Source organism: Pleurodeles waltl, chromosome 6 (assembly GCF_031143425.1).
Source record: "Pleurodeles waltl isolate 20211129_DDA chromosome 6, aPleWal1.hap1.20221129, whole genome shotgun sequence".
Classification (NCBI taxonomy): Eukaryota; Metazoa; Chordata; class Amphibia; order Caudata; family Salamandridae; genus Pleurodeles; species Pleurodeles waltl.
The window spans coordinates 1,033,231,986-1,033,258,173 of NC_090445.1; the positions used below are offsets into that span (position 1 = coordinate 1,033,231,986).

At 41.7% G+C, this 26,188-nt stretch overlaps 1 protein-coding gene across 3 annotated transcripts in view; it reads left to right on the top strand.

Annotated features, from left to right (window-relative positions):
- AJAP1 (adherens junctions associated protein 1) overlaps nucleotides 1-26,188 on the top strand; it is a 994,606-nt gene that overhangs the window by 698,902 nt on the left and 269,516 nt on the right. For all 3 annotated transcript variants that reach the window (XM_069239967.1, XM_069239969.1, XM_069239968.1), the window contains exon 3: nucleotides 22,215-22,302. In XM_069239967.1, the coding sequence (XP_069096068.1) occupies nucleotides 22,215-22,302 (88 nt within the window). The remainder of the gene's footprint in view (nucleotides 1-22,214; nucleotides 22,303-26,188) is intronic.

The following is a 26,188-nucleotide window of genomic DNA, read 5'->3' on the forward strand; positions in this document are numbered from 1 at the left end:
GGTAGATTTATGGTTAAAGTTATATATACTATTGTTCATGATTTTATGGTTGTCGATATGTTGGCCACACTCTTTTTGCTTTTTGATCTCCAATATATTTGTACTCAATGGCCTTCAATCTTACAGGTTATAGTGCAAAAGAGCTTGAGAATGAAAGAATGAGGATGAAGGAATTGTCTTTTCAACTAGCTATTTTATGTGTGTCGGTCAGAATGATGGTCATGTCACCATTCCCCAGCAAAAAGCACTATTAAGTAATTCTTAATCGAAAGGCGATAAACTACTAAGGTGTTTCTGCCTCTGTAAATCAGAACTATTTTTTTCCAAAAAAGACAGTTAGGAAATTATTATAATCATGCAGAAAATATTTTTCCAATTGTCTGAATGTATACTTACAATGAGATTGATATCTGTTGTAGTTACTTTTAGGATAACATGCCATTTACCCAGAAGTAAATCGGGCAATAAACAGGTTTATGGTTTGCACTAGTGCATATACATTTAATTCATTTGTTTGTTCTTGTGTCATTCACATTTTGTTTCCCCCATAGCAACATAGAGGATTGTTTAATTGGCCAGTCCAGATCAGCTACTACTGGTTGTATTACAACTTGTGTGACAGCATTTTACCAGATTATATGTACATAATAATTTAAAAATAGTGACAGCAGTGGTTCCAAGCTATGAGGGATAATTTTTTACTTTTTAGGAATATGCCTCTCCTTCTTGGAATGTGCACTTTACTTTTTTAGGGTTTAATCTTGAGTCATAAACTCAACAAATTGATTATTCACATTTGTAAAACAGCTTACTGTCGATCAAGATAGACATGGAGAATTTCTTCCTTCACAGTTCCTTCGTGATTCTCTCAAACTTCGTTTTTGAAAATAACTAATATAAGAGAAACAGTAAAGATGTAAACTGTTGTCCTCTCCAACACCACACCAAAGAATCTACAGGGAATTTCTACAGAGGACGTGTTTGAGGCTATAACCAGTGTCAAATACTATGTCTCGCCTCAGGACTTAACCCCAGCCCATGTAGGAAACAAATGCTTCCCACCTTAGCAATGGAAATAACAGCCTCATTAACTTTTTACGGTGCCAAGGTAAGATCCCAAATGAGTGGAAGATGGCTGTGCTAAATCATTTTCTGAAGAAATCCACACTCTCACCGGGGTCATAACAACTACCAGCCTATTCCTCCTCTTCACTGCCTATTGAAAGTACGGGCAAAACTGCTATTGAAGCAATACCAATGTTTCCTTGAGTCTAATAATATTATCTATCTTCTTCAAGCTGGACTCAGAGCCAAGTCACAGCATGTAAGATCAACTACAACATAGTGAATATGGGAGACACAGACAATCCTATTTCGTTAAACTGGCATTCCATACTATTGATCACTCCATTCTCCTGGACAGATTTAAGAGCTTGTGCTATGACCAGCCATCAGTGCAGTGGTGTGAGTCCTTCCACAAACTATATTTCCTTCCTCTTTTCAATTCAAGGTCGACATCATGTGGGGTTCACGGTGATTCAAATTATCAAGCCTACCTTTTAATCGCTTTGTGGCCCTACGATATTTTGTATGTATGATCTTGGTTTCGAATTCTATACATACACCTATGACACACAGCTTATAGTATAGTACCATTCAAAGACTTCTAAACCTGTATTTATCTCATCTCACTTCAAACTGTCTCATAATCATATAGTAGTTAACCGCTGGCTATAATTCAACTTTTTAAGGTTGAATCCTTCAGAAACAGAGGCACCAATAACAATGGATGAAATTCAGATAATATACCCTTCCATTTGGATGGACATTAAGCGGCATATTTATACTCTGTTTGCACCAGATTTGCGTAATTTCTTTTTACACAAATCCGGCACAAACTTAATACCATATTTATATTCTGACGCTAGACATGTCTAGCTCCAAAATATTGGAGTTAAAGTCATGTTTTGCCTGCAGAAAACTACCTTGCGTCAATGAGATGCAAGGCAGGCGTTCCCGGGCAAAAAATTAGTCAAAGGCCCTAGCGCCTTATTTATCCTCCTGTGCAAAAATCACGCACGGGAGGAGGAGGGCCTTAAATAATGGCACTAAGCCTCCTTAGCACCATTATTTAACATCTGGGTCAGGGCAGGCATTGGGGACCTGTGGGCCTTTTTCCATGGTCAGAGACCATTAAAACAGCCCACGGGTGCCCTTCCCTTCCCCCACTGACACCCCCACCCACCCTCACCCACACCTGGAGGACACCTAAGGATGGGAAGACCCATCCCAGGTAAGTTTTTTTAATTGTTTTTCAAAGTGCCATGGGGGCCTAACTTTAGCCCCCCTACATGGCACTGTGCCCAATGGCCATGCCCGGGGGACATATGTCACAGGTTTGTGTCAAAAAGTATAAATATGGAAATAAGGGTCTATGCTCGCAGCCCACTAAAATAGATTGAAATGTAGGTACTCGTGCACTGACCTATCTCTGAAACACCAAGGGCCTCATTACGAGTGTGGCAGTCCAAGGACGGCTATTCTCATGGTGACGGTCAGACCGCCAAATTACATTCCTGCCGGCTGTACCCATCAGGGAACTGCTGTCACCGCCAGGAACATCGTTCCTGATGGGCTGATAGTGGTCTGAGTTGTACTCAGCCATGGCGGAGATGAACTCGGCGAGGCAGTGCTGATTATAACTCAGCTTTCCTCCAGCCTTTCCATGGCGATCAAACTTTTTGGACAGATACTGGTGGTTATTGACTCTGCTGTGCCTTTGGTACTGCTTACCACAGTCCCAGGGTCAGTGCTCTGTGTAAAGTGGATATGCAAATTAGGCTAATTAAAATTGGCAGTATCAACCTACCTATAAGTCCCTAGTATATGGTAGGGCATGTAGGTTTAGGGACCTCAGCATTAGTAGTGCACCTATAGGTGCACTGGTGAGGTGCCCAGTGCCATTTGCCTTGCTGGCTGCTTTTAAACTAAAGCTATATGGATATTGGACTTTGGAATTAAAAGTACTTCCAAAGTCTTAAACTACCTTATTTTTACATATAAGTCACCCCTGTGGGGTGCCCTATGAGCCCCTAGGGCTGGGTGCTATGTAAATATAAGAAGTGACCTTATAAAAATTGTCTTCTAAGCCCTGGTGAGGTAAATAGCCAAATTTGTTTTTCCCTCACTGCAGTGATTGGCCTCCGTAGGCTAAAATAGGGACACTGTACTTTAATTAACAATGTCCCCCTAAGTGTCAGATACCTCTGGGGAAGCAGGAAGAGGGTGGGCTGCCAAACTGGTCTTCAAAGGCAGGGAAGGACATTTGGAGCATCCCAGCACCTCCCTCAAATCCTGCAAAACCAATTAGGTGACCTCTTGATTAGATTAGGAGAGGGCACGAGAGAGGTGTGGTTAGGATTTTTTGCCACTTGTGGGTGGGCTCAGCTAGATGTAACCTCCAAAAATCAGTTTCAGCCATGATGGATTTTTGAAGAATGTTGCTCCCTGGGATTGATTTATACCACACTTCCCAAGACTTGGTCATCACAGGGGGAAGGACCCTGCATCTGATTGGAGAACCCGGACCCCTTGTTTTTCACCCAGGAGCAAGGATAAATATGGCAGAGCTGCACGCACACCTCAGTTCCCTACAATGAAGAACATCAGAAGAAGAAGGTTTGCCCTGTTGGACCCTTGACCTGCATCTGGACACTGCACTCTGAAGGGCAGTTGGGCATTCACCACAAGAAGGACTTTGTCTGGCTTCCACTGGTTCAAGGAGGGACTCCATGTTTTCTACAGGTGAAACATTGCTAGCCAGAGCCCCCTTTCTCAGATCCTGAAGAAACAGACCAGTTGACCACTGTCAAGTGGCCAATTTGGAGTTTGAGCCAGGTGCATTTTGGGAGTTGTAGTCCACACCCTCAAGGAGCAAATCAGAGCTTCTGGAACCTTCGGGTGAGCTGTGGACTCCTAAAAGACCTTAAAAGACCTTCTGGAAGAAGATCCAGAGGTTTGGAGAACTTTAGAGAACATTTTGGAAAAAGCTCCATAAAAGGACCAACCCACCACGGCAACTCCAGCCAGCTTGCCTCAACCGCGAACCGGCGTGACTTGCAAGTTTGTCCTGCTGAAGAAACTATGCAAAAAAGTTACTAAGTCCGAACATAGAATGTTGACCTGGACCTCCCGCACAGTGTATCCGAAGAGGACTCCAAGGACGTCAGATCAAGATTCAGGTTACCCCAGTCGAAGAATTTCAATCTTGAAAAATCATCTAAGTCCAACGTAGAAATCTTTACTGAGGGCTCCCGCCGCATGTATCTGAGGAAGGGCTCCAGGGAGGTCGGATTGGACTGGAGACTTTGTCCCACAGATGAAAATCTTCAAGAAAACGACTAAGTCCGAAGGTAAGCTATTGACCAAGGCCTCCCACTTGCTGTATTCAAGCAGGGCTCCATCGGCCTTAAACTGTGACTTTTCCCCAGTCGAGGTGCGACCAGATTGGCACTATTTATTTCTAAGTTCTAAAAAAACACTAAGGCTCATATTTATACTTTTTTAGCGCCGCATTTGTGCCACTTTTTGATGCAAAAACAGCACAAACTTACTAAAATACAATTGTATTTTGCACGTTTGCGCCGCTTTTTCATAAAAAAATTATGCAAATGCGGCGCTAAAAAAGGATAAATATGGGCCCAATTCTTTAAACATTCATATCGCTGGTTCCCTTCATTCGATTTTATTCGTTTTGGTGTCATTTTAAAGCTAACAATATTTCCTATTTTCATAAATTGGTTTTGGATTTTTAAACTGTTTCCTGTGTTTTATTTAATTACTGTTTTGGGATACTTGAATGCTTTACTCTTTGTCTCCTAAATTAAGCCTTGTTGCTCATTGCCAAGCTACCAAGGGTTGAGCTGGGGTTAATTTATTGAGACCTAACTGATCCTAGTGGGGGTTAGTGGCCCATTGCTAAGTGTAGGTATTAGTGCCCTCAGCAATAATCCACTTTCCAACACTTTGTTGCAAGGAAAGTCTTTTTTTAAAGGATCAGGTATTATAATCCATTGTTTTGCAATAACTGGTTCATCCCCATTCAACTGTGTGATGTGAAAAAATAGAGATTATGAAAGCACCCCCTATGACAAACATTGTATATCAAATTAATAATTGACCACAATATCTGCTATAAAAATGTAGCACAAAAGAACTTTGAAAATATAATGTAAAAAAATATTTATTTTTAATTAAAGGAATCTAAATAAACATGTAATTATCGTCACTAAAAAAGGTAAACATTTATTTAAATTCTATGCAAATGTATAAGAATAATTAGATCTGAAACTAAAAATAGACAATTAAAATTCCTGTTTCATATTTTAAAAGAATGATTAAAACATGAACGTATTAAAAAATTATTTTATATTTCAGTACAAATTACATCCACACATAGAAACAACTAATTGTTATAATACACCTACTACAGCGTAACAAGTATTGCTCACATTTTAGAAAAGGGTGAGTAGTGTTTAAATCAATCATTTATTTAGAAAAATAATGTTAATACTTATGCTTCATTTAAAATTAACTTTCTTTTTAAAACTACCTGCGACATATTTTGCAGGTATTACAGTAACATGAATGAAAAATAAGCCAAAGAAACACAACTTAGCAAAACAATTATAAAAATAAAACATTGAAAAATAAATGCAGCTTATTTTTATAATTTAATTACTGTTAAAATTAAAAAGACACTATTTTATTAAGAGAAAATAATTTCAACCAAAATGTAAAACTTTATTATTCCCAAGCCTCAGTAAAGTACTCAGTCCATTATATAAACAAAGACAAATATACAGGCCAAAATACATGAACCCCAATATTTAAAAAGTATTAGGTTTTGTACATATTGTTGAATATCAAAACAGTGGCATAAAAAATCATTAAAATGGAAACACTACCTACAAAATTGGAACCCCTCCAAAACGAATGCACTTTTAAAAACTGAAAAAACAACAATTATGATAATTGAGTTTGAGCCCTCCATCGAAAAACAGTACCCCCCTTATCTCTGTTAATCCTGCAACACTTGACATACTTAACAAATGGTCCAAAGTTTTGAATGAATGTAAACATATTTAAAATAGAAGAGTACTTAATTAAAATGTAAAAAGTAATATAAAACACAACAAATAAAGCAATATAACATCTCATAAAACACCAAAAGGTAATAATAAATGTATTAATAGACATTAAAATTACATCATTTAAAACCGATCAGGTAGCAAGATATTCTATTAAACAATGCCTGAAACATCAAGATTAATGACGAAATAGAAAATATGTTTATCCGTGGATATTTTAGCTGTCAGAATGATTTGACCATGAAACTGTGAAATAATATTTTGTGGCTGATACTGAGGGAATATACCATTCCCTCAGTTAATCATATTCCAGGAGAACAGTCTAAAGAAAAAAAGAAAAGAAAATACGGTAACAACCAAATCTAGGCCGTTGCATGCAATTCAACATAAATGATTCTGCTGCTAATGGTTGGCTGCACATGGTCTACAAAGGTTGCCCTATCAAGGAACTTGACTTCTTAGTTTGCCGTCTATGTATTGCTTTTTACTAACACAGAGAACACTTCATGGTTTAATATTATTGCAAAATGTTATTGGCATGCAATAAATGGAGACTCTATTCATGTTATATATACACAATAGAGATGATAGCAATTGCACAATAAAAAGTTGTGAAACAGTCTATTTCATAAGTGCCTCCAAATTTAAAAGAAAACAGGCCAGGTTGCAGATGTACTAACTTTTCCCTCAATATAGCAAAGCAAACAAAGGCCCATATTTATACTTTTTGATGCAAAACTGTGCAAATGTAGTTTTACATCAAAAGGTATAGTGCCAGCTTGCGTCATTCCATAACGCCAGCCAGGCACCAAATTTATGGAATCCCACAAGCTGGCACTCAAGGTGTACTAGTGTCAGAAAAAATGACGTTAGGCAGGTGAGGGTGGTGGCAACGGGGAAGGGGTTTTTGTTTAAAAAAATGACACTAGGCTGGTTAGAGGCAAAATATGCCTCTAACCAGCCTAACGTCATTTCCTGACTCAAAACAATCCATACCACATGACTCATGTCTTGGAGAAGACAGGAGTCGTTCCCACCAGCCCAATGGCCAGTGCCATGCAGGGCTGGCCCATGTCAGAGCCCCCAATGGCACTTAATTGTTTTTTTTTAAATACCTATACTTACCCTACTTACCTGGGATGGGGTCCCCCATCCTCTGTTGTCCCTCTGGTGTGGGTTGGGGTGTTCCTAGGCCTTGGGGTGGGCACCTGTAGGTCCTGTGTTTCACCATAGAAATGGGTCCACAGGTCCCCTAACGCCTGGTCTGACCCAGCCATTAAATAATAGTGCAAAGCAAGCTTTGCACCATTACTGAGCCCCTCCTCCCACCCATGCGTCATTTTAGCACGGGGGGATAAATATGGGGCTATGGGGTTAGCACAATTTTTTAGATGGGCATGCCTACCTTGCATTTCATTGACGCAAGGTAGGTGCACGCAGCCAGAAAATGGTGCTAACTCAAATATTTTGATGCTAGACATGTCTAGTGTCAAAATATAAATATGGAGTTCTGTTTGCGTCAAGAAAATGAGAAAATTTGGTGCAAACATAGTATATGTATGCCCCGAAGTTGCATGAAAGACAGATGGCAGAACAGCACCATTTCTTCTAAAACAAAGCAATGTTTTCTTCTCTTGCTGTATGGTAACACTTTAGTCTGCTGTGCGAAAACACACACCCTTGCACACCCATGCACCAAAGTGCATTTCAAAATTGTGTAGACTTTTAAAAGTTATTCCACCATTACACCTGCCTTGAGGAGACATAATATTTGATGTAAATCCATGCCTACAAATGTTTTGGGTAGGGATTTGCATCAAAACCAATGGCTGATTGCATGTGAAAACCCATGTACCGCTTAGGGTACACTGCCTTTACACAAAGTAGCACATATCGCACCTTTGAATTACTTAAGACAACTTTTCAAACCATGATTTGGGTTCGATAGGAAATTCCACAAAAACACGTTGTCCTGGGTTTGCGTCACTGTTATTATGCAAAACCAGCAGAATATGTTAATAAATCTGGGTACTAATATTTCAAAGCATAACTTTCATTTACCTCTGATAACTCCAGCAAGGCAATTTTTATGATAATCTTTTTTAAATACTTTAACATTCCACACCAATGAATTAAATGTACTTTTAGGTGATTTTATAGCGCAGAACATTTTTTGTACAAGCCAAGAATTTATATGGGCTGGTCCCCAGTGAGCTGTGCCTCGTGATATGTTCGCGTTTATCAGTTCCTTTGCACAGAAATATGCTGCCCTAGAAGTCAATCTTTTGTAAATGTACAACAGTGTGAAAATGACAATTGTAGGACATTTGTAGGAACTAGTATTTAACATTCATGGTGATGTTACTGAAAATAAAAACAGAGGGCCGTAGTGAAGCTCTCTAATACAAATGGCTCGTACTTGCAGCCCCCAATGCGAATGTCAGCGTTGCCTAGTTTTGATCCCACTTAACACCTCCTGCTTTCCGTACTGCACATTTTCTATTTGATGCATGATTTTCCTTTTTGATAACAGCTTTCGTCATTTGTCACTGTTTTCCCTTATTTCCCTTTCTCCTTCCCTTCTCTTTTTCTGAATTTTTACCCTTTGCTCTGAGTCAAAATCTAATGGCAACGAATTAGTCTTTGTGCCCCTAAAGTTGCACTGTTTTGAAATTCTCAAATAAGTCAGGAATACTCATGTAGGCGTAAGCAAGGCTGATTCTGCTGTCAGACTGTTATTCTTTCAACAAGGGGTTGATGTGCACATTGGTAAAGCAACGTTTCACAAGGACGCCAACTGCCCGAGGTTTTTAAAGTAAGGTCATTGATACAATTCTTTACGACTCACTTGGGACACACACCGATCTATGTCCATACACTTACACACCTTTAACACCAAAAAGCCCTTTCCGGAACAAGCATTATATATGCCTGTGTCTCAGAAGTCCAAATGATCACAGAAAAATACATTTCTTAATTTTGACACATATCTGCTCACCGGAAAGCAGTTAGAATAATTTGCTTTGATTTAGCTTTCATTTCTTGTTCTAAGCTTTTCCGAGAACTCTGCTGACTTCCAGTGGAATAAGATTGACTTCTTGACACTAGGGTTAATTGATCAGCCAGAGCTGTCTCTGGCACAAAGAAAGAAAAATGATTATGGGCCCCTCTTGGGTTGAATGGGGGTGGCATGTAGGGCTGTCATGTGCAGTGAAAAGTAGACTTTGTCTTAAAGGGCCATTCATTAAAATGATAGGCGTGCTGAGTAGATTAACTGAGCAAATGACCTGTGATAATTTATGTTTTAAATATTTGTCTTCATTACCTTCTGAGTTCTTTTGGCAATTTCAGTTTTTCTTGGTGCAGGCCCCAGGCTGTAAAATGCTAGATAACGTTTGGCTAGGGAGTCATTTAACAATTGAGCACATTTTTTTACTTCCAAATGATTGTTTACGTTTGTGTCTTTTAATTTAGAGGACATCATGTTTGGATTATGATTATTTGGGAGTTGCCTGTACCAAGATTCCATTCATTTATTTAGGTCTCTATGGCTTGTTCACACAGAGTAATTGAGTAAAATAGTAAACCTGACCCCAATCACAGGGGCATAATAATGAGGGCCTTTGTATCGCATTTGCACCATGCAATCTGGTACATGCAGGACCAAAACCCCAAATGTGAATTATGAAGCCACGCAAGATCACTTTGCGTGGCCCTGAGTGGCTTCATAAATCTGGAGTAAAGGAATACAGCGCAAATAGTTTTATTATCAAACTCTGCCCTGGGAAACAATTCCCTGTGCATTGCATGGGTGTTCCTGCACAACTCCCATGGATTGTAATGCATTTCCTGATTTACCAGAACTGGTAAACCTGGTAATGCGCCAAAAGGCTATGCTCCCCAGGGGAGGTGTAACAAGGAGAATTATCTTTATTTTTCCTCATTACTTCCTCTTTCATAGATGAATATGCCGTAGGGGATTGTTTTTGTTCACAGAAACAATCAATCCTTCATGCAACGGAGGCACCTCTGCACCATGATGCAAGGGTGCCTGTGCTGGCGCTAGGTAGCCAATAGGGAGCCAGCACAGGGGAGAAGGCAGGAATGTGCTGCATTGTCCTAAATACGGAGCATTTCTGCCCTTTCACTTTCATGCAGCAAGGTGACTTGCTGCACCGCTCTACGTGTGTTATTCATAATATGCCCCTGAGTGCCTCGGCTGCTTCCTTATCTTCCCCTAGCCTAAAATTTGCCCTTTCCCAGTAGCAGTTTCTTTTCAACCAAAAGCTTCACTTGTATCAAGAGCTATACCTGTTGTTACAGTACATCTTCTTGAGTCACACAGCTCAGGCCTGTACCAACTGAGATTGGCAGAGAGTAGAATGTTCTAACTTATACAGTGAGACACAGAAACAAACACTGGAAATTTGGAGCAGAATCCCTCTGTAGCTATTAATGATCCTGCACAACTACATTGATTGGAACATCGCACCCAATCTTTCAATTTCCAATAATGCATTGTAGTCCGCAGCTGAGGGCTATACCATTCATTAAAGTCCCTTTACCTGAGGTCTAGACCTGAGATGCTGATTAGAGCCTATAATGAGGGAGAAGGCTTTTAATGATCAGCATAGCCAGTGGTAATAGGGAAATAATGCGCCTAGAACATTCTAAGGGTACAATGTTCTAAAATGAACATGTAGAAACAAAAGACAAACATTGCAATGCTGGAGCAAATGTTCTAAACACATGTTCTTGTGTCAATGTCGGTACCCCTTACAGTAACCCCGTTTACACTCAGGGTCACAATGTTCACATAGTGTTTAGTTGTATAGGACTTATGTCAGCCTATGGCTGCTTCAAACAGATGCTGGTGCTCAGAAGTGGAAGTCGGCGACATGCAGTAGATGGAAGGGCCCTGGGTTTTGGTGAAAGAGAAAGTAATTGGTGACAGGTATAAACAAATCAAGAATGAGTTGTTATTTTTAAAGATACAAATTAGAAAACGCGATGAAAGCATTTGTTTAAAAAAAAAGGATGGAATAAATGAAAAGGAACAGCTAGTAAACAGTTAGTAAACATTTTGCAGACTATTATATGATGTTTAAAACATTTTACCGCATTGCCAAATAGTCAATTGACTTTGCTGTCTTGGCCGATGCCAAGGACGTTCTGGGAATCTAAAAGTCAGCATAGACTGGCTGCTGTCCCCAACCCCAGGGGGCTACAACGCATCCACTTACCACAACGTCTACAAGTTGGGTACCACAGCTGAGTAAAAGGGTGACATCACGGGCAGGTCATGGGGATGAATCTCGGCATAGACAGCTCAGTCTTTCATCATTCCAGGGTCAATAGTTTGAATGTCAATACATTTGATATTAGCAAGACCAAATATCTACAGTGCTTAGAATTTAGAATTTCAGAAGTGTGGTATTAAGCACTATATATGAAAAAACTCATTATTGACGTTACACATTTGATATTTATATGGTTATTCTTATGTCTACCCAGATTCCCCAGCTGTCCGCTTGACCTGCAGAGACCTCTGTTTCTCAAACCAATTGAGAAGCCTCTAACCATTTCCCTCCTTCCCCACAACAACCCCAGTTGCCCTGAAAGACGCTTCCCAGTCCAAGGATCAAATATTCTTAATTATGACTGACGTAAACTGGTGTGGTTTTCTGAACGGCCACCACCAATATTCATGAGAGCCATTTGTATATAGTTGCATATGTATGTCCACTTATTTCTTGAATATTCGTATTGATTGTCACAAAAACCTGATCAGTTTTCAGTCCTCAAGGACTAAAATTGGCAAATAATAGACACATACTGGTGACATTACACGTGAAAACTTGTGTAACAGTGCACAATCTACTAACAGTACACAGACTTGTGCTACTTGGTATTTCTTGGCGACAGTGTTACTTTGCATACATTTGTAATAGTAAACAGATGTGATATGAGAAAAACACTGGTGACAGTACACATGCATTTGCTATTAAAAACACGCTTCCGTTGCTTTAAAAAGGTTGTGTTACTGGACAAAACAATTGTTTTGAGGTGCACACCGAACTAGTTCGATTTTAGACACATATTTCTCCTTTACAGACGATTACAGCACGTACAACTGTGAGTGACAAAACCTGAAAAGCGCTCTATGCATAACTGATTTGGAAATCAAAATTAAACATAGACTGACCAGGCCTTCATGCTGCCCCACACTGCTAAGACCCTGCTTTGCTATCCCACCCTGTATTTTCCAGTGAACCGTTTGCCCTTCCCCGCTCCACACTCCAGGTGGCTGATACCGTGCATACATTGAAAAACGCACTCACAGCTGAAGCAATGCTCCCCATTGACACTTTGCCCGTGACAGCATCTTCTGGAAGGAGAAATACTCTGGGACATTCAAGGAATCCCGGTTTAGGACACATCACTGAGATTGGATGGGATGGGGATAGTTTTGTTTACTATACACTTTTCTTCCTGATTCCGAGGAATAGCTTGATGAAATTTACAAATGTGCTTAACCATTAGCTTGTTCATCTCGTGTGCAACCTCTGAATCGATTATACCGATTAGACGTCTGTAAAAGAACATTGTTATGTTGTGTGTCTGTTCATAAATTGTTATGTCTATTCATAATACTAGCAACGAAAGTCACAATAAAAATATTTTGAAAAAAACTTAAATGCCTAAAGGCCACATTACTATGAGCACTATGATTTTATGACCAGCATTTGCCTTGTACAAACTCACCTACTCCCAAATTATTGTTTGCAAACATTAACCTGGGTCTTTCTTTCCAAAGAAATATAAAACCAATGTGGCTTGCTCTTAAGTTCGATTACGGTCAAACTAAGGCCCACATTTACAAGAAACTGGTGCTGTGCCAAAATTAGCAGCCCCACGAAAGTTTGAAATGCAGGGATGCGCCTCATTTACAAGAATACGGGACACCCCTGTGTTTCCCCCTGTGCCGGCGCTAAATTCAGCCGCCTGTGCCAATGCAGGAATACTTGTGCCATAGTGCAAGGGTGTCTGTGTTGAGAGGTATGATTGTATATGTGTGAAGGTGTCCCTTCTTGCACATAAACAATCATCCATGGCATTTTGTTTCTTCTATGTGTGCTGCAGAAGCACATAGAAAAAGCAAAATCCTCGTTGTACCTGCTAACGCCACCCCTGGGAGTTGTGGAGTTCGCACATTTGCTTTAGTCTATCTTAGCTAAGGTAAGCGCCCCTCTTTTACGTGTGCAGTCTCATTTACGCAATAGAAGGGTGGCACAAATGACCAAACAGATTCATACTATAATGACACAAGAGGATGAGATTAATAGAGAGGAAGGGCACAGAACCGAGAAAAAGAGAACACGGACAGGCAATCTATTCTCAGTAACTCTGTATTATTAGACACCGTGTAGAGAGCCCGCGCTTCCTTGATGTGTGACCTTCCCTCATTTTGATGTATGTTCGCAGTGCCAAAGACACGGTGTTCACTCTGCTTTTGTTGGTCCTCCTCCTGTGCTTTGTCCTACCTAGCAATCAGCCTCAGACTATTATTACCAGGGTACTCTGTCAGTAAATATATCGGCGAATTAAGCTTGTCAGTTATGACCTTGCAATCTTACTGTTTAACCATCAGGGATCATGCATTGAGGCCTTTGATATACTCAGCAGTTAGAATGTTTCTCTCCAGAGCTGTCCATGAAGATCCTACGAACATGCCATGCTCGCTGTCTTTTTTAATAAAGCTCGGTGACCTATTCGGCCTCCTGTCGCTTTCATTACAATTGACATGGTTTTCACGACTCAGTAGCCTAGTACACTGAGGCCCAGTCACAACCAGAGGGCAATGGTTTCAAAATTTCTATGACATCAGATGGGGCAGAGAACTTTTATGGCCTGAAAAGTATGGATCAAAAAAGGAACACAAATACCTACAGCCATATGACGGCTAACCTTTATGTAACTATCTTAAGCAGGGTGAAATAAGCTTAGCTATGATGAAGTATAGTACTGTCAGTAGGCAAGGGGCGGCCGAGGCTTGGAACCTACATGCAGTACTCTGAAAAAGTAAGAATATTATAAATGACTTCATTTTGCTTAAGGGTCACTTTTAAAAATGAGGCTTTTTAGTCACTTGAACAATTACATTTTTATTCGAAAATATTTATCCACATGTAGGATTCTGTTTGTGCATTTTAAAGTGATTTTTTACTGCTTGATTGACATTCACGTTTTCTATAGTACTCAAAAGAAAATACGTTTTCAGTCTTTCAATTAAAGACAAAAGGGTATATTTATGAAAAAAAACATATTTTTGGTGTGGTGATGCATGCAATATTACACCGCCCACTTTTCTAACATCAGGAACATAACAAAGCCCCCCCATGGGGACCCCCAGCACAGCACCTGGCCTGAGTGAGTTCAGAGGGGGCGCCCCCTCTGTGTTCTGTGCATACCCCCTTCCAGTTTTGTTAAGCAACTGACGAACGTATATGGAATAAACATAAGGAAGTCTTAGGTTATTTCATTAATGAAATATAATTACACTAATAAACTCTTATCTTTAATTTCCATCCTCTCTGCAAAAATTGTTTTAAAGTGATGCAAGTTTTAAAGCATTGTTGTATAGCGTTACATGATATGCAGAGTTGAATTATATAATCGGTTCTTATGTTTGATTTATTAATCTATTAATCGAAGTTGTAAAGCTAAATAAGCTATACAATTAAGATTCTGAAATGAAGTAGGTGCTAAAGTAATGTGTGCTTTGAAGTTGAGATTGGATGGATGGCTTACTCTGTGGCAGGGAGGACAGGAGGTGGCCTTGTTCTTCTGTAACTGGAGGAAGAAAATAGTTCAGGAGGATGCAGCTCTGTATTGTAAAACTTCTGTCTCTTAGATTCGACTTGCAGTAAGACGATGATCGTGGCCTTTGCAGATCATAGTTGCATAGATAGAATAAGTCATATCATTCTTTTTTATAAGTTAAATTATGCGGAGACCTTTGCCAATAATGCATTTGATCTTGAGGATGTGAAAGGCTCTTCATTCGAAACGGATTTAGTATATTCATGTTAATCATGGTTAAACACTAGTCTGTAATCTCTGAGTTTGATGAGCCAATACTTTGATTTTAAAAAGTGTGGCAGTGCCCATATGCAAGGCAGTTGACTACACCACCTTAGACTGGGCAATATGTCAGAAAATATTGACCATAGAAAGGGAAAAAGGCGGAATATTGGCTTGGATGCTGTGACGCAGGAGAACGTCAATGTTTTTACCGTTATGGATATGTTTGTAATCACTCATCCAGAAAAGGGTGACATTTTAGAAAATTGAAATTTCTTGTACATCTGTCTGCATCATTCAGTGTTGTAAGGTGCAACAAATCCAACAACAAAGGAAAGCTCAATCTTTTGTGTTCTAGAAAATATCTTCGCAAATACAACTTGGAATCTTATGGGTCTGCAACATCAAAACTTTTGCCAGATTCCTCAACCAACTTTTCCCACGTACTCATGACTAAATGAATGACATAGAAAATCAATTCGAACTTGAGGCCAGTGTGCCAGTTGGTGAGGAGTTCCAGTAATTGAATGGAAAAGGCAGCTGGGAGGATTCCAGTTGGATGAAAGAGTATTTATTAAGCTTGCTCTTATTTCGACTATCTGAACGGTCACCCTTTTAAGCGAAAAAATATGGCCTTGTATACGAGCCTTCACAATAGTGATGGCATGAACACCCTGAGACTTGTTGGTGGGGTGGAAATCTCAAAGTGATCTGCTGACTAATACATGATAGCTATCATTGATGGTGGAAAGTAAAAGTGGATCCTTTGTTAAAGGTGGATTCCACTTTTGATAACCTCCTAATATATGATGATTGGACAAAATTTGAAATGTCCTTAAATACTGTCATAGTGTGATGGGGCATTACAAAAAACTCTCAAGATTGCTTTCTGAAATGAAATAGTGTTATATTACACAAAATGTCCTGAAAGGAGCCATTATTAATTACTTAAAAAGTAGACAGTGGTGGCTAGTGACATTTGAAAGCCGTGGGGCGTACAGCAGACGACAAAAATGTTGGCTTGTTGATTAGATTGCCTACGAGATTTTCAACAATAACCACAGACTGCCAACGAGTACAACTGACCAGATTTCTACTGTGTTTGCATGTAAGTGAACACATACCTCTGCAATCACGTAAAAATAATGTTCTAATGTTCAGAAGTGTTGAATTGGAAGCTCAATTCAATAAAATGCAAAATGGGTAGGCTTCAGTTCTTACACAAAGGTTTTACAGGGGGGTGCACATTTATTCTGTGCAACATACATTTCGCAAACATTGTACAGTCGTGCCATGTTGTGGAATTCTCCCCCATTCCACTAAGTCCGCTTTACCAGCGTGGTCACTGGGTGTGTGTGCTGAGCAGCACTAGCAAATGGGAGACAGTAAATGGCTTTAGAAAAGTGCGCTGAGCCATCTTCGGCGAGGCTAAAAGACCTTTGAAGGCATTGATCTGAATGGATGCGGCTTTTCCTAGTTTTCTAGCTAAGAAATATTACGACTTAAACACTCAGATTTCACCAACTCACCTCTTCCCCTATTTAAGATGTCTTGGTGTAAATCTGGTAAACCTCCCCAGGTATGGTCCTCTGAACAACACCAGGCCTGAAACTTGCACATTCATTCATAATTAGTTGTTTATTTACTTTTATTTGTGTGCCGTAGCAAGCAACCTCTTAGTTGAGGGACCTGCACATTAGCAGACATGTCGCACAAATGAGCAATGCTTTGAGCATAGAAAGAAAAAGGTAAAGATTTGAAGAATAGAGGGGAAAGGTAAAATTTCACTTGCAGTCACTTTCTTCAGTGTTAGCTCCAGAGCTTATCGTGGCATAAACATTGTGCCCAGATGAAATTATGGATGTAGTGGTGGCAGGGAATGCGATGTTGGAAAAACTTACAGATACCAGTGTCAGCTAAGAGCCTGATGATGTTGAGTCAGCTTTCCTTAGAAAAAACAACAAACCTAACCAATCCTGGAGCTGCTGTCATGCTATTTTCAGCACAAGAGTAGCACCATGATTAGTCAGAATAGGCTGACACAGCACTCCTTTTCAGACTAGGAGTCTGTGCCAGCAGTCCACTGGGCTGTTCTTGCAGCTCATATTGGTTTGGTCTGAAGTGCGCATGTCGGGCTGGCTGTCACAGGACAGCCAGCCTAGCTGACGTGCACACTGCACTTTAGCTTTATTCATCATCCAGTGCTGCTATCCATCAGGAATCATCCCTGGCCATGTCCGAGAGCTTGAGCCAGAACAGCACACCTACTGCGCTTTATAATAAAATGCTAACAACCATTTTATTAATTTACTTTTGCTGCTGCAAGCTGCTCACAACAGGTGAGGCAATTCTCCTCCGTACTAAAGGAGAAACCGCTACTGAAAGTAGATGAGATATATGAGAAATGGCCCTCTCCACAGGGTCACCCCCAAACCTATTCCTTTCTACTTTTTGCTAGATTTTTAGTTGTTGGCTTTAGGACTCTGTGCACTTTACCACTGCTAACCAGTGCAAAGTGCGTGTGCTCTCTCCCAAAAACATGGATTGACTGACCTATACCTGATTGGCATATTTAATTTACATGTTAGTCCTTTGTCGAGTGGTGTACTGTTAGACCTGGTATCCTTGGCGTGGTCTCCCCTAACTTTTCGCCTCAACTTCCCAGGTTGTTTCTGTGTGCTGGACTCTGTTTTTACAGTTTCTGGTACTCTGGGCACTTTACCACTGCTGAGCAGTGCTTAAGTGCAAATGCTCCTGTATAAATCCTGCATAAATTATCTGTATAATTGGCTTTTCCATGATTGGCATATTTGATTTTCTGATACGTCCCTAGCAAAGTTCACTCGAGGTACCCAGGGCCTGTAAATCAAATGATACAAGGGGGCCTGCAGCATTTGTTGAGCCACCCACATTAGTAGCCCTCTAAACATGGCTCAGACCTGCACTGCAGTGTCTGTGTGTGCCGTTTAACCTGCCAATTTGACTTGGCAAGTATACCCACTTGCCAGGCCCAAATCTTCCCTTTTTACACATGTAAGACACCACTAAGGTAGGCCCTAGGTAGCCCCATGGGCAGGGTGTAGTGTATGTTAAAGGTGGGACATGAACTGATGTATTCTACATGTCCTAACAGTGAAATACTGTCAAATTCAATTTTTGTTGTGCAAGGCCTATCTCTCTCACAGGTTAACATGGGAGCTGCCTTTAAATATTATTAAAGTGCAGATTCCCTTTGAGAGCAGATAGAAATGTGGAGTTTGGGGTCTCCAAACTCACAATTTAAGAATAAATCTTTTAATGATGTTGTTTTTTAGATTCTCAGTTTGAAAATGCCACTTTTAGAAAGTAGGCATTTTCATGCTTAAACCATTCTGTGACTGTGCCTGTTTGTGGATTCCCTGTCTGGGTCAGTTTGGCAGTTGAGCTGTTTGTGCAACTCCTCTATACAGTGACACAAAGGGTGCTGGTTTGTAGCTTGCATATCCTGATGAACCATCTGTGCTAGAGTGGAGGGAGGAGTGGTCACTCACACCTGAAAGGGCTGTGTCTGCCCTCACACAATGCAGCCTCCAACCCCCTGGTGTGCGTCTGGGGCCTGGCCTGGGCAAGGCAGGATCTTATGAATAACAGAGACTTTCCTTCGAAGACTGCCTACTTCGAAGGCAGAAAGGGGTATAAGTAGTGGACCCAAAACCCCAGACTTTAGATCACCTCAAGATCACTTCTGGACGAATCTTTTCCAAGGAGAAGAGCTGAATTACAGAGGAGAAGTGCAGCCCCTGCCTGTGACTGTGCTTTGTTGGGTTATCCTGCAGTTGCTGCCTCTGCCTGTGAAAGGGGACAAAGGCTGGACCTCGTTGTGCATTCGTGCTTGAGGGTTATCTCCCTGGCCTGTTTTCTACTTGTTTTACAAAGGTACTGTACCTGGGGGTCTGTACGACTCTGTAAACAGCATCAGTGGCGTTGCATTGTGGGAAACGACTCTGTCACTGCACAGCTTAACATCAAATTGCAGTATTTGTGCCTCTAGGCACTATTTTTGTGTTTTTCAGTGCTAAGGTCATATTTTTAATGGTGTATAGTGGATTGTTATCATATTTGGTCTTGTGTATTTAGATAAATATTTAACATTTTTTAAACCTGTGTAGTGTCATTTTATAGTGGTTCACTGTATTACTGTGTGTTGGTACAAATACTTAACACATTGTCTCTGAGTTATGCCTGCCTGCTCATGCCAAGCTACCAAGGGGTGAGTGGGGGTTAACTGAGTGTGATTCTCCTTTACTCTGACTAGAGTGAGGGTGGTTGATTGGACTGGGGGAAACCTGACTGCCAACCGAAGACCCAATTTCTAACATGTACCATATTCCCAGGACCTGAAAAACAAATGCTACCTGTGTGCCTGCAGCACTTATTGTGTCTCCCACTTAAGTGGCACCTTAAAACTTGTTGCAGACCTGCCATTGTAGCCTGAATGCAGTGTCTCACTGCCATGTTACCTTGGTATTTAAAAACCCTTGCCAAGTCTTAGACTCCCCTTATATTACATATAAGTCAGCCTTAAAGTAGGCCCTAGGCAGCCCATAACGCAGAGTGCTGTGTAAATAAAAGGCAGTACATGTACTTTTTAGTTTTACATGTCCCAGAAGAGAAAAACTCCCAAATTTGCTTTCTTACTACTGTGAGGCCTACTGCTCCCATAAGATAACATTGTGGATTCCTTATTACATTTAATAAGTTGTAGTTCCTAAACCAGAGGTAGTAGCTATATCATGTTTGGCATCTATTCACTTGTAATGATAAACCCTATTTAATGGTAAAGTTAGATTTATCTTTACAAGTTTGAAAATGCCACTTTCAGAAAGTTGGCATTTCCTGCCTTTAGCCCTGTATGTCAACAGACTACCTTGGGTCACATGAGTGGGTGTTACTGACAGTTGAGACTTTGTGAATTCACCCCAGACAGTCACACAATAGTGGCATTAACAGAACATGAATGGGCCATTAACTGACTTGATGGGGGGACAGAGCTAAGCACAGCCCCACTTACACATGAATAGGCTGGACTCTGCGAACACACAATAGGCATAACAACCCTGTATTTTCAGTGCAGCCAGAAGGGAGCCAGGGCACGGGAGGCGGGAAATTCCTAGAACTTCAGAGAACCCATCTAGAAATGTCTCCCAACTTCTAGGAGAAAAGTGCCAGGGCATAAAAATAGGGCTCTCTGACCCACTCTTGACCTCATTACTGGACCTGCGGAAGGACTCTCAGAGGACTGCCTGCTTCTGTGATCTGCTATGCAGTGTGCCAAACTGCTGCTGTACCTGGAAAGATTGCTTTGCTGCCTGTAGCCAGCTTGGAACTTTCAGAGGCCAGCCCTGATGTAGAGCCCTGCATCACCACTTGCATCCAGGACTTCAGATGTGACTCCACAGGCTGGTTTAGCTGGTCTCCTGTTCTGAGACACAAGGACAGAACAGGCTTCCGCCATCCTGAACCTGCACCTGGACCCAGGCTGAAGAAGTAATTAACCCCCAAGAGGTCTCCATCCATTCCTCGGACCCTTAGTTGTGGTGCTAAATGTGCGCAGTTGGCCATTTTCCAAAACTGATGACTTGTTATTTTGAACTTTAAAATGTAAAATTTCATAACTCTTGTTCTACCAATTGGATTTTGATTGTTTTGATGTCAAAACATTTATTAAAATGTTCTCTATTTTTCTAAATTGGTTTTACTTTGTTGTGTTTTCACTGTATTGCTGTTTGTGTACTGCATAAATACTTAACACATTGCCTAATAGCCTGACTGCTTTTTGTGCCAAGCTACCCAGGGTAAAGCACAGGTCAAATTAGAGACTTTTTGTGGTTCACCCTGTGGTTGTTGCTTGACCAGGGTTCATTTCCCAGTCAACCAACAACCCAATTTATCACAAGATGTAATACATTTAATTTATTACATGACACAAAAACAGTAACCTCAATAAACTATGCCACATAAGAGCAAAAATATTTGTTATATTTATTTCATTATTGTGCTATATTTGAGAATTGAATGTCAAAGCAAGCCGTAATGAAGCATCCAATGAGCAGGGTGACCTGTAAATTATTTTGTGATAAAAGCAATTCAAACACTAGTAAGCAGTGCATTTTATGATACTAATGTCCTCTGACAAGCACATTGACTGCTCTGACTTTCCGCCCAAGTAGATGTGCTTGGCAAGGCAGGACACATCACATTTTCAAAGGCATGTTTTCCACGCAGACTTTTTGAGTGCAGAATCAGTTTGCAGATAAGAAGTGAAGCTCATTGCATAAATAATTGCTGTTTGCCATTTATCAGCTAAACACTTAGGGCCTGATTTAAGAAAAATGGCACTGCACCCAGTACTTTTCTTGTGCTCCTTAGCACCCTCCTAACACCACCATGTGTGCGCCATATCTAAGATACAGCACACCATGACAGTAGTTAGGGGAACCAGCATAAACATTTTGGACGCTAGTTCAGAGCTTTGCAGGATTAGTCTAAAAAATCCTACAAAGCCCATTGAAAACAATGGCATGCCTCCTTTTAACACCTCCTGTGAGTGGTTTTTAAAAGTGTCAAAATAAATGACGCAAAGAAAGCTTTTACATTTCTTTGTGCCATTTTGTTGGCCCCACTAATGGTGGAGCACCCCTTTTGCATACATTATTCCTGGCGCAGCCATAATGTAGCGCAAAGGGTTACAAAGTGACACAATGCGTGCATTGTGCTACTTTGTAAATTTGGCACAGCAATTTTGGCTCATTGGGCCACATTTGTGTTTCAAAAAAATGACACTATTGTGGTGCAAGGAGGCAGTAGGGGCTCTTAAACCTTAATTTGTACTGAAACTTGGTTTCAGAGACTTTCTCAGGCACAAATCTTGCTGTCTTTATATCTTTGCTTCATTCTGATTTATTGCAGCTCATTAACAGTGACTTTTTTCTGTTTTGACAGGTCTGGCAGTTCATCAGATTATTACCATCACTGTTTCCCTCATTATGGTCATCGCTGCTCTGATAACAACACTTGTTTTAAAGAATTGGTAAGGAAATTTAACATGACAATAATGTATGCCCTCTTGAGTTGAAGCAAGCTTCTCTCTCCATAGAACGCTGTTTAATGGATGTGACTTCTCTTTGTGAAAGGAGAAATCAAGAATCTCAAAGCCAGGACCTCTTATTTTAGAAAGCTCTTCCGATTTGTCAGTGCTGACGTTACTAAGGTAAGAAAGAAGCAGATCAAAATGCAGGCTGTTAAACTTGGTCCTCTCTGAATGTTCAGTCCTAAACCTTTTTGCCTTCTCTCCTTCTTTTTTACTGACTTTTTTTGTTGGCTTTGGAACTCTGCACACTTTAAGAGTGCTAACCGTTGGTAAAGTGCCTGTACTTCCTCCTTTAAACGTGGCAAAACTGGCTTACCTCTAATTGGCACATTTAATTTACTTGTAAGTTCCTGATAAAGTGGCACTGCATGTACCCAGAGGGTGTAAATTAAATGCTATTAGTGCGCCTGCAGCACTAATTGTAACACCAACTTAAGTAGTCTTTTAAACATGTTTCTGACCTGTCATCGCAGCCAATGTGTGCAGTTTAAACTGCCATTGTGACCTAGCAAAATAAACCTTTTGCCATGCCTAAACCTTCCTTTTTAATACATATAAGTCACCCGTAGGGTAAGACCTAAGCAGTCCCTAGGGCTGAGTGCACTGCATTTGAAAAGTTGGTCATGTACTTTTAAGTTATACATGTCCTGATAGGAAATCATGTTTGGTGTCTGAGGAATTGTAATTTAAAACTCTCTTAAATGGTAAATGTGGATTTTAAGTCACAATTCAGAAAATACGAAGTTACCTTTTTTTTGTCCTTATAATAACATATACAACAAAGCAGACACTGCCATCGCACCCCAACTACGGAAGGTCATCAACATCTCCTTCGAAACAGCGAAATTCACAGAAAGCTGGAAGCACACCAAAATCAACGCTCTTCTCAAAAAACCTAAGGGGGACCTCAAGAATTTCCGTCCCATCTCCCTGCTCCCTTTCCCGGCAAAGGTCATCGAAAAAATCATCAACACACAACTGACCCGCTATCTCAAAGACAACGACATCCTTGACCCCTCCCAGTCCGGATTCAAATGAAACCACAGCACTGAGACCGCCCTTCTCGCCGCCACAGACAACATCAGAGGCCAACTCGACAATAGCGAAACATCAGCCCTCATCCTCCTAGACCTGTCGGCTGCCTTCGACACGGTCTGCCACCACACTCTGAAAATCCGCCTCCACGCAGCTGGGATCCAAGGGAAAGCCCTCGACTGGACCACATCCGTCCTCTCCGGCAGAACCCAGAGAGTCCGCCTCCCTCCCTACCAATCCGAAGCCACCAACATCATCTGCGGCGTACCCCAGGGTTCATCCCTCAGCCCGATGCTGTTCAATATCTACATGGCCCCCCTCGCACAAGTGGCCTGCCAACATAACCTCAACATCATCTCCTATGCCAACGACACCCAGCTCATCCTCTCCCTCACCAAGGACCTGCATACCGCCAAAACCAACCTTCATGAGGGTATGAAGGCCATCGCCGGCTGTATGAGAGGCAGCCGCCTGAAACTGAACTCGGACAAGACGGAGGTCCTCATCCTAGGGCCCACCCCCTCCGGCTGGGACGACTCATGGTGGCCAACCTCGCTGGGTGCCCCACCAACCCCAACCGACCACGCACGCAACCTTGGCTTCATCCTCGACTCATCCCTCTCCATGTCAAAACAGGTCAGCACCATCTCCTCCTGCTACAACACCCTCCACATGCTCCACAGGATCTACAAGTGGATCCCGACCGAAACAAGAAAAACAGTGACACAGGCCCTCGTCAGCAGCAGATTTGACTACGGCAACGTACTCTACGCTGGCATCCCGTCCAAGCACCTGCAATGCCTCCAACGCATCCAGAACGCCTCCGCTCAACTACTCCTCAACGTACCCCGCCGCAACCACATCACCCCCCACCTGAGAAACCTTCTCTGGCTCCCCGTCAACAAGAGGATCACTTTCAAGATCCTCACCCACGCACACAAGGCACTCCACAACACCGGGCCAGCCTACCTGAACAGCAGACTCAGTTTCTACCCCCACCCGACAACTCCGCTCCTCCAACCTTGCCCTCGCCGTCGTCCCCCGCATCCAACGAACATCCTAAGGCGGCAGATCCTTCCCCTACCTCACTGCAAAGACCTGGAACTCTCTCCCGATCAACCTAAGAAAACCCCAAGACCTGCTCACATTCAGAAGACACTTCAAGACCTGGCTCTTCAAGCAGGAGCAGCACCATCCCACCCCCCCCCCCAAGCGCCTTGAGACCCTAGCGGGTATGTAGTGCGCTTTACAAGTACTGTGATTGATTATCATTAGTTGCCTGCAGCCGGTTCCTGGGTCACATGACTAAGCACAGTTAACAGTTGGCCTTTGTGTATTTCTCCCAGGCAGTATCACAATAGAGGGTCTGGATGTTGGCAGGATGAGCCATCCTGTCTTAATGAGGGACAGAGCTGTCACCTATCACACTTGCACTTCAAATGCACCGACCCATAATACTCACAAAATGCTTCACACAGCCTATTTTTCTCAGAGACAGATTGGGACCAGGGCTGAAAGGCAGGAAGTTCCGGACATCTCTGAAGGGGAAAACTATAGAAGCTTCTCCCACTTAAACAACAGGTATAAATAATGGATCCTCAGAGCCAACACTTCAGATTAGTTCTGGATATATCAAAGACTCAGACAGAGTACTGGTCTGGTTCTCTGCTGCTCTGCTGCTAGAAAGACGATCTAGCTGTTCCGCTGCTCTATTGCCCTGCTGCTCTGCCTGCAGGAAGAACAGCCCTGATCCCCTGCTGCTAGAGGAAGAAGGACTGGACCTGCACTTTGAACACTGGACCACAGAGTGACTTTAAGAGCTCTAACTCCTTTGAACCAAACACATGGGCCCTGCCTACTGTGAGTCCTACACCTAAGTGGTGTCTCCCCAGTCGTGGATCCTTGGAAGTGGGGATAAAGGGGCTAAGCTATTCCAGCTCTTGTTCCCATCAGAACCAATGGAGTGTGTTGCAACCCACTCAAATTCATTTTTCACGACTGCAAGGCCTACCTTACAAAAATGATAACTCTTGATTCGGAGCAGGTAGGAAATCATGTTTGGTGTCTGAGGAATTGTAATTTAAAACCCACTTTAATGGTAAATGTGGATTTTAAGTCACAATTCTGAAAATACGAAGTTGGCTTTTTTATGTCCTTATCATTAGTTGCCTGCAGCCGGTTCCTGGGTCACATGACTAAGCATAGTTGACAGTTGGCCTTTGTGTATTTCTCCCAGGCAGTATCACAATAGAGGGTCTGGATGTTGGCAGGATGATTTTAAGAGCTCTAGCTCCTTTGAACCATACACCTGGGCCCTGCCTACTGTGACTCTTACCCGTAAGTGGTGTCTCCCCAGTCGTGGACCCTTGGAAGTGGGGATAAAGGGCTAAGCTATTCCAGCTCTAGTTCCCATCAGAACCAATAGAGTGTGTTGAAACCCGCTGCAGTCTTCATAGCTCTTCATTGAAACTGATGCAGCATGATGCAACTCAATGTAGGATCTCACATCGCAGCTCCCCACTGGAACCTATTCAGTGTGTAACAATACAGCACTGACCTCAACTCGCTGTTCCTCATTGGAAATGACATACCTTGATGCATCTCAACACAGGAACCTGCATCGCTCCTCAGGGTCTCCAATATGAGGCACAATGCCCTGCATCTATTTCTATTGGGTACAATTCTCAGCATGCCTAATTTGGTACCTCATCTGGCTCATACTCCATTGCATTCGGCCTGAACTTGGGACTGTCCTGTTCTGGTGTGACCAGATTACCACATTTGATGCTCT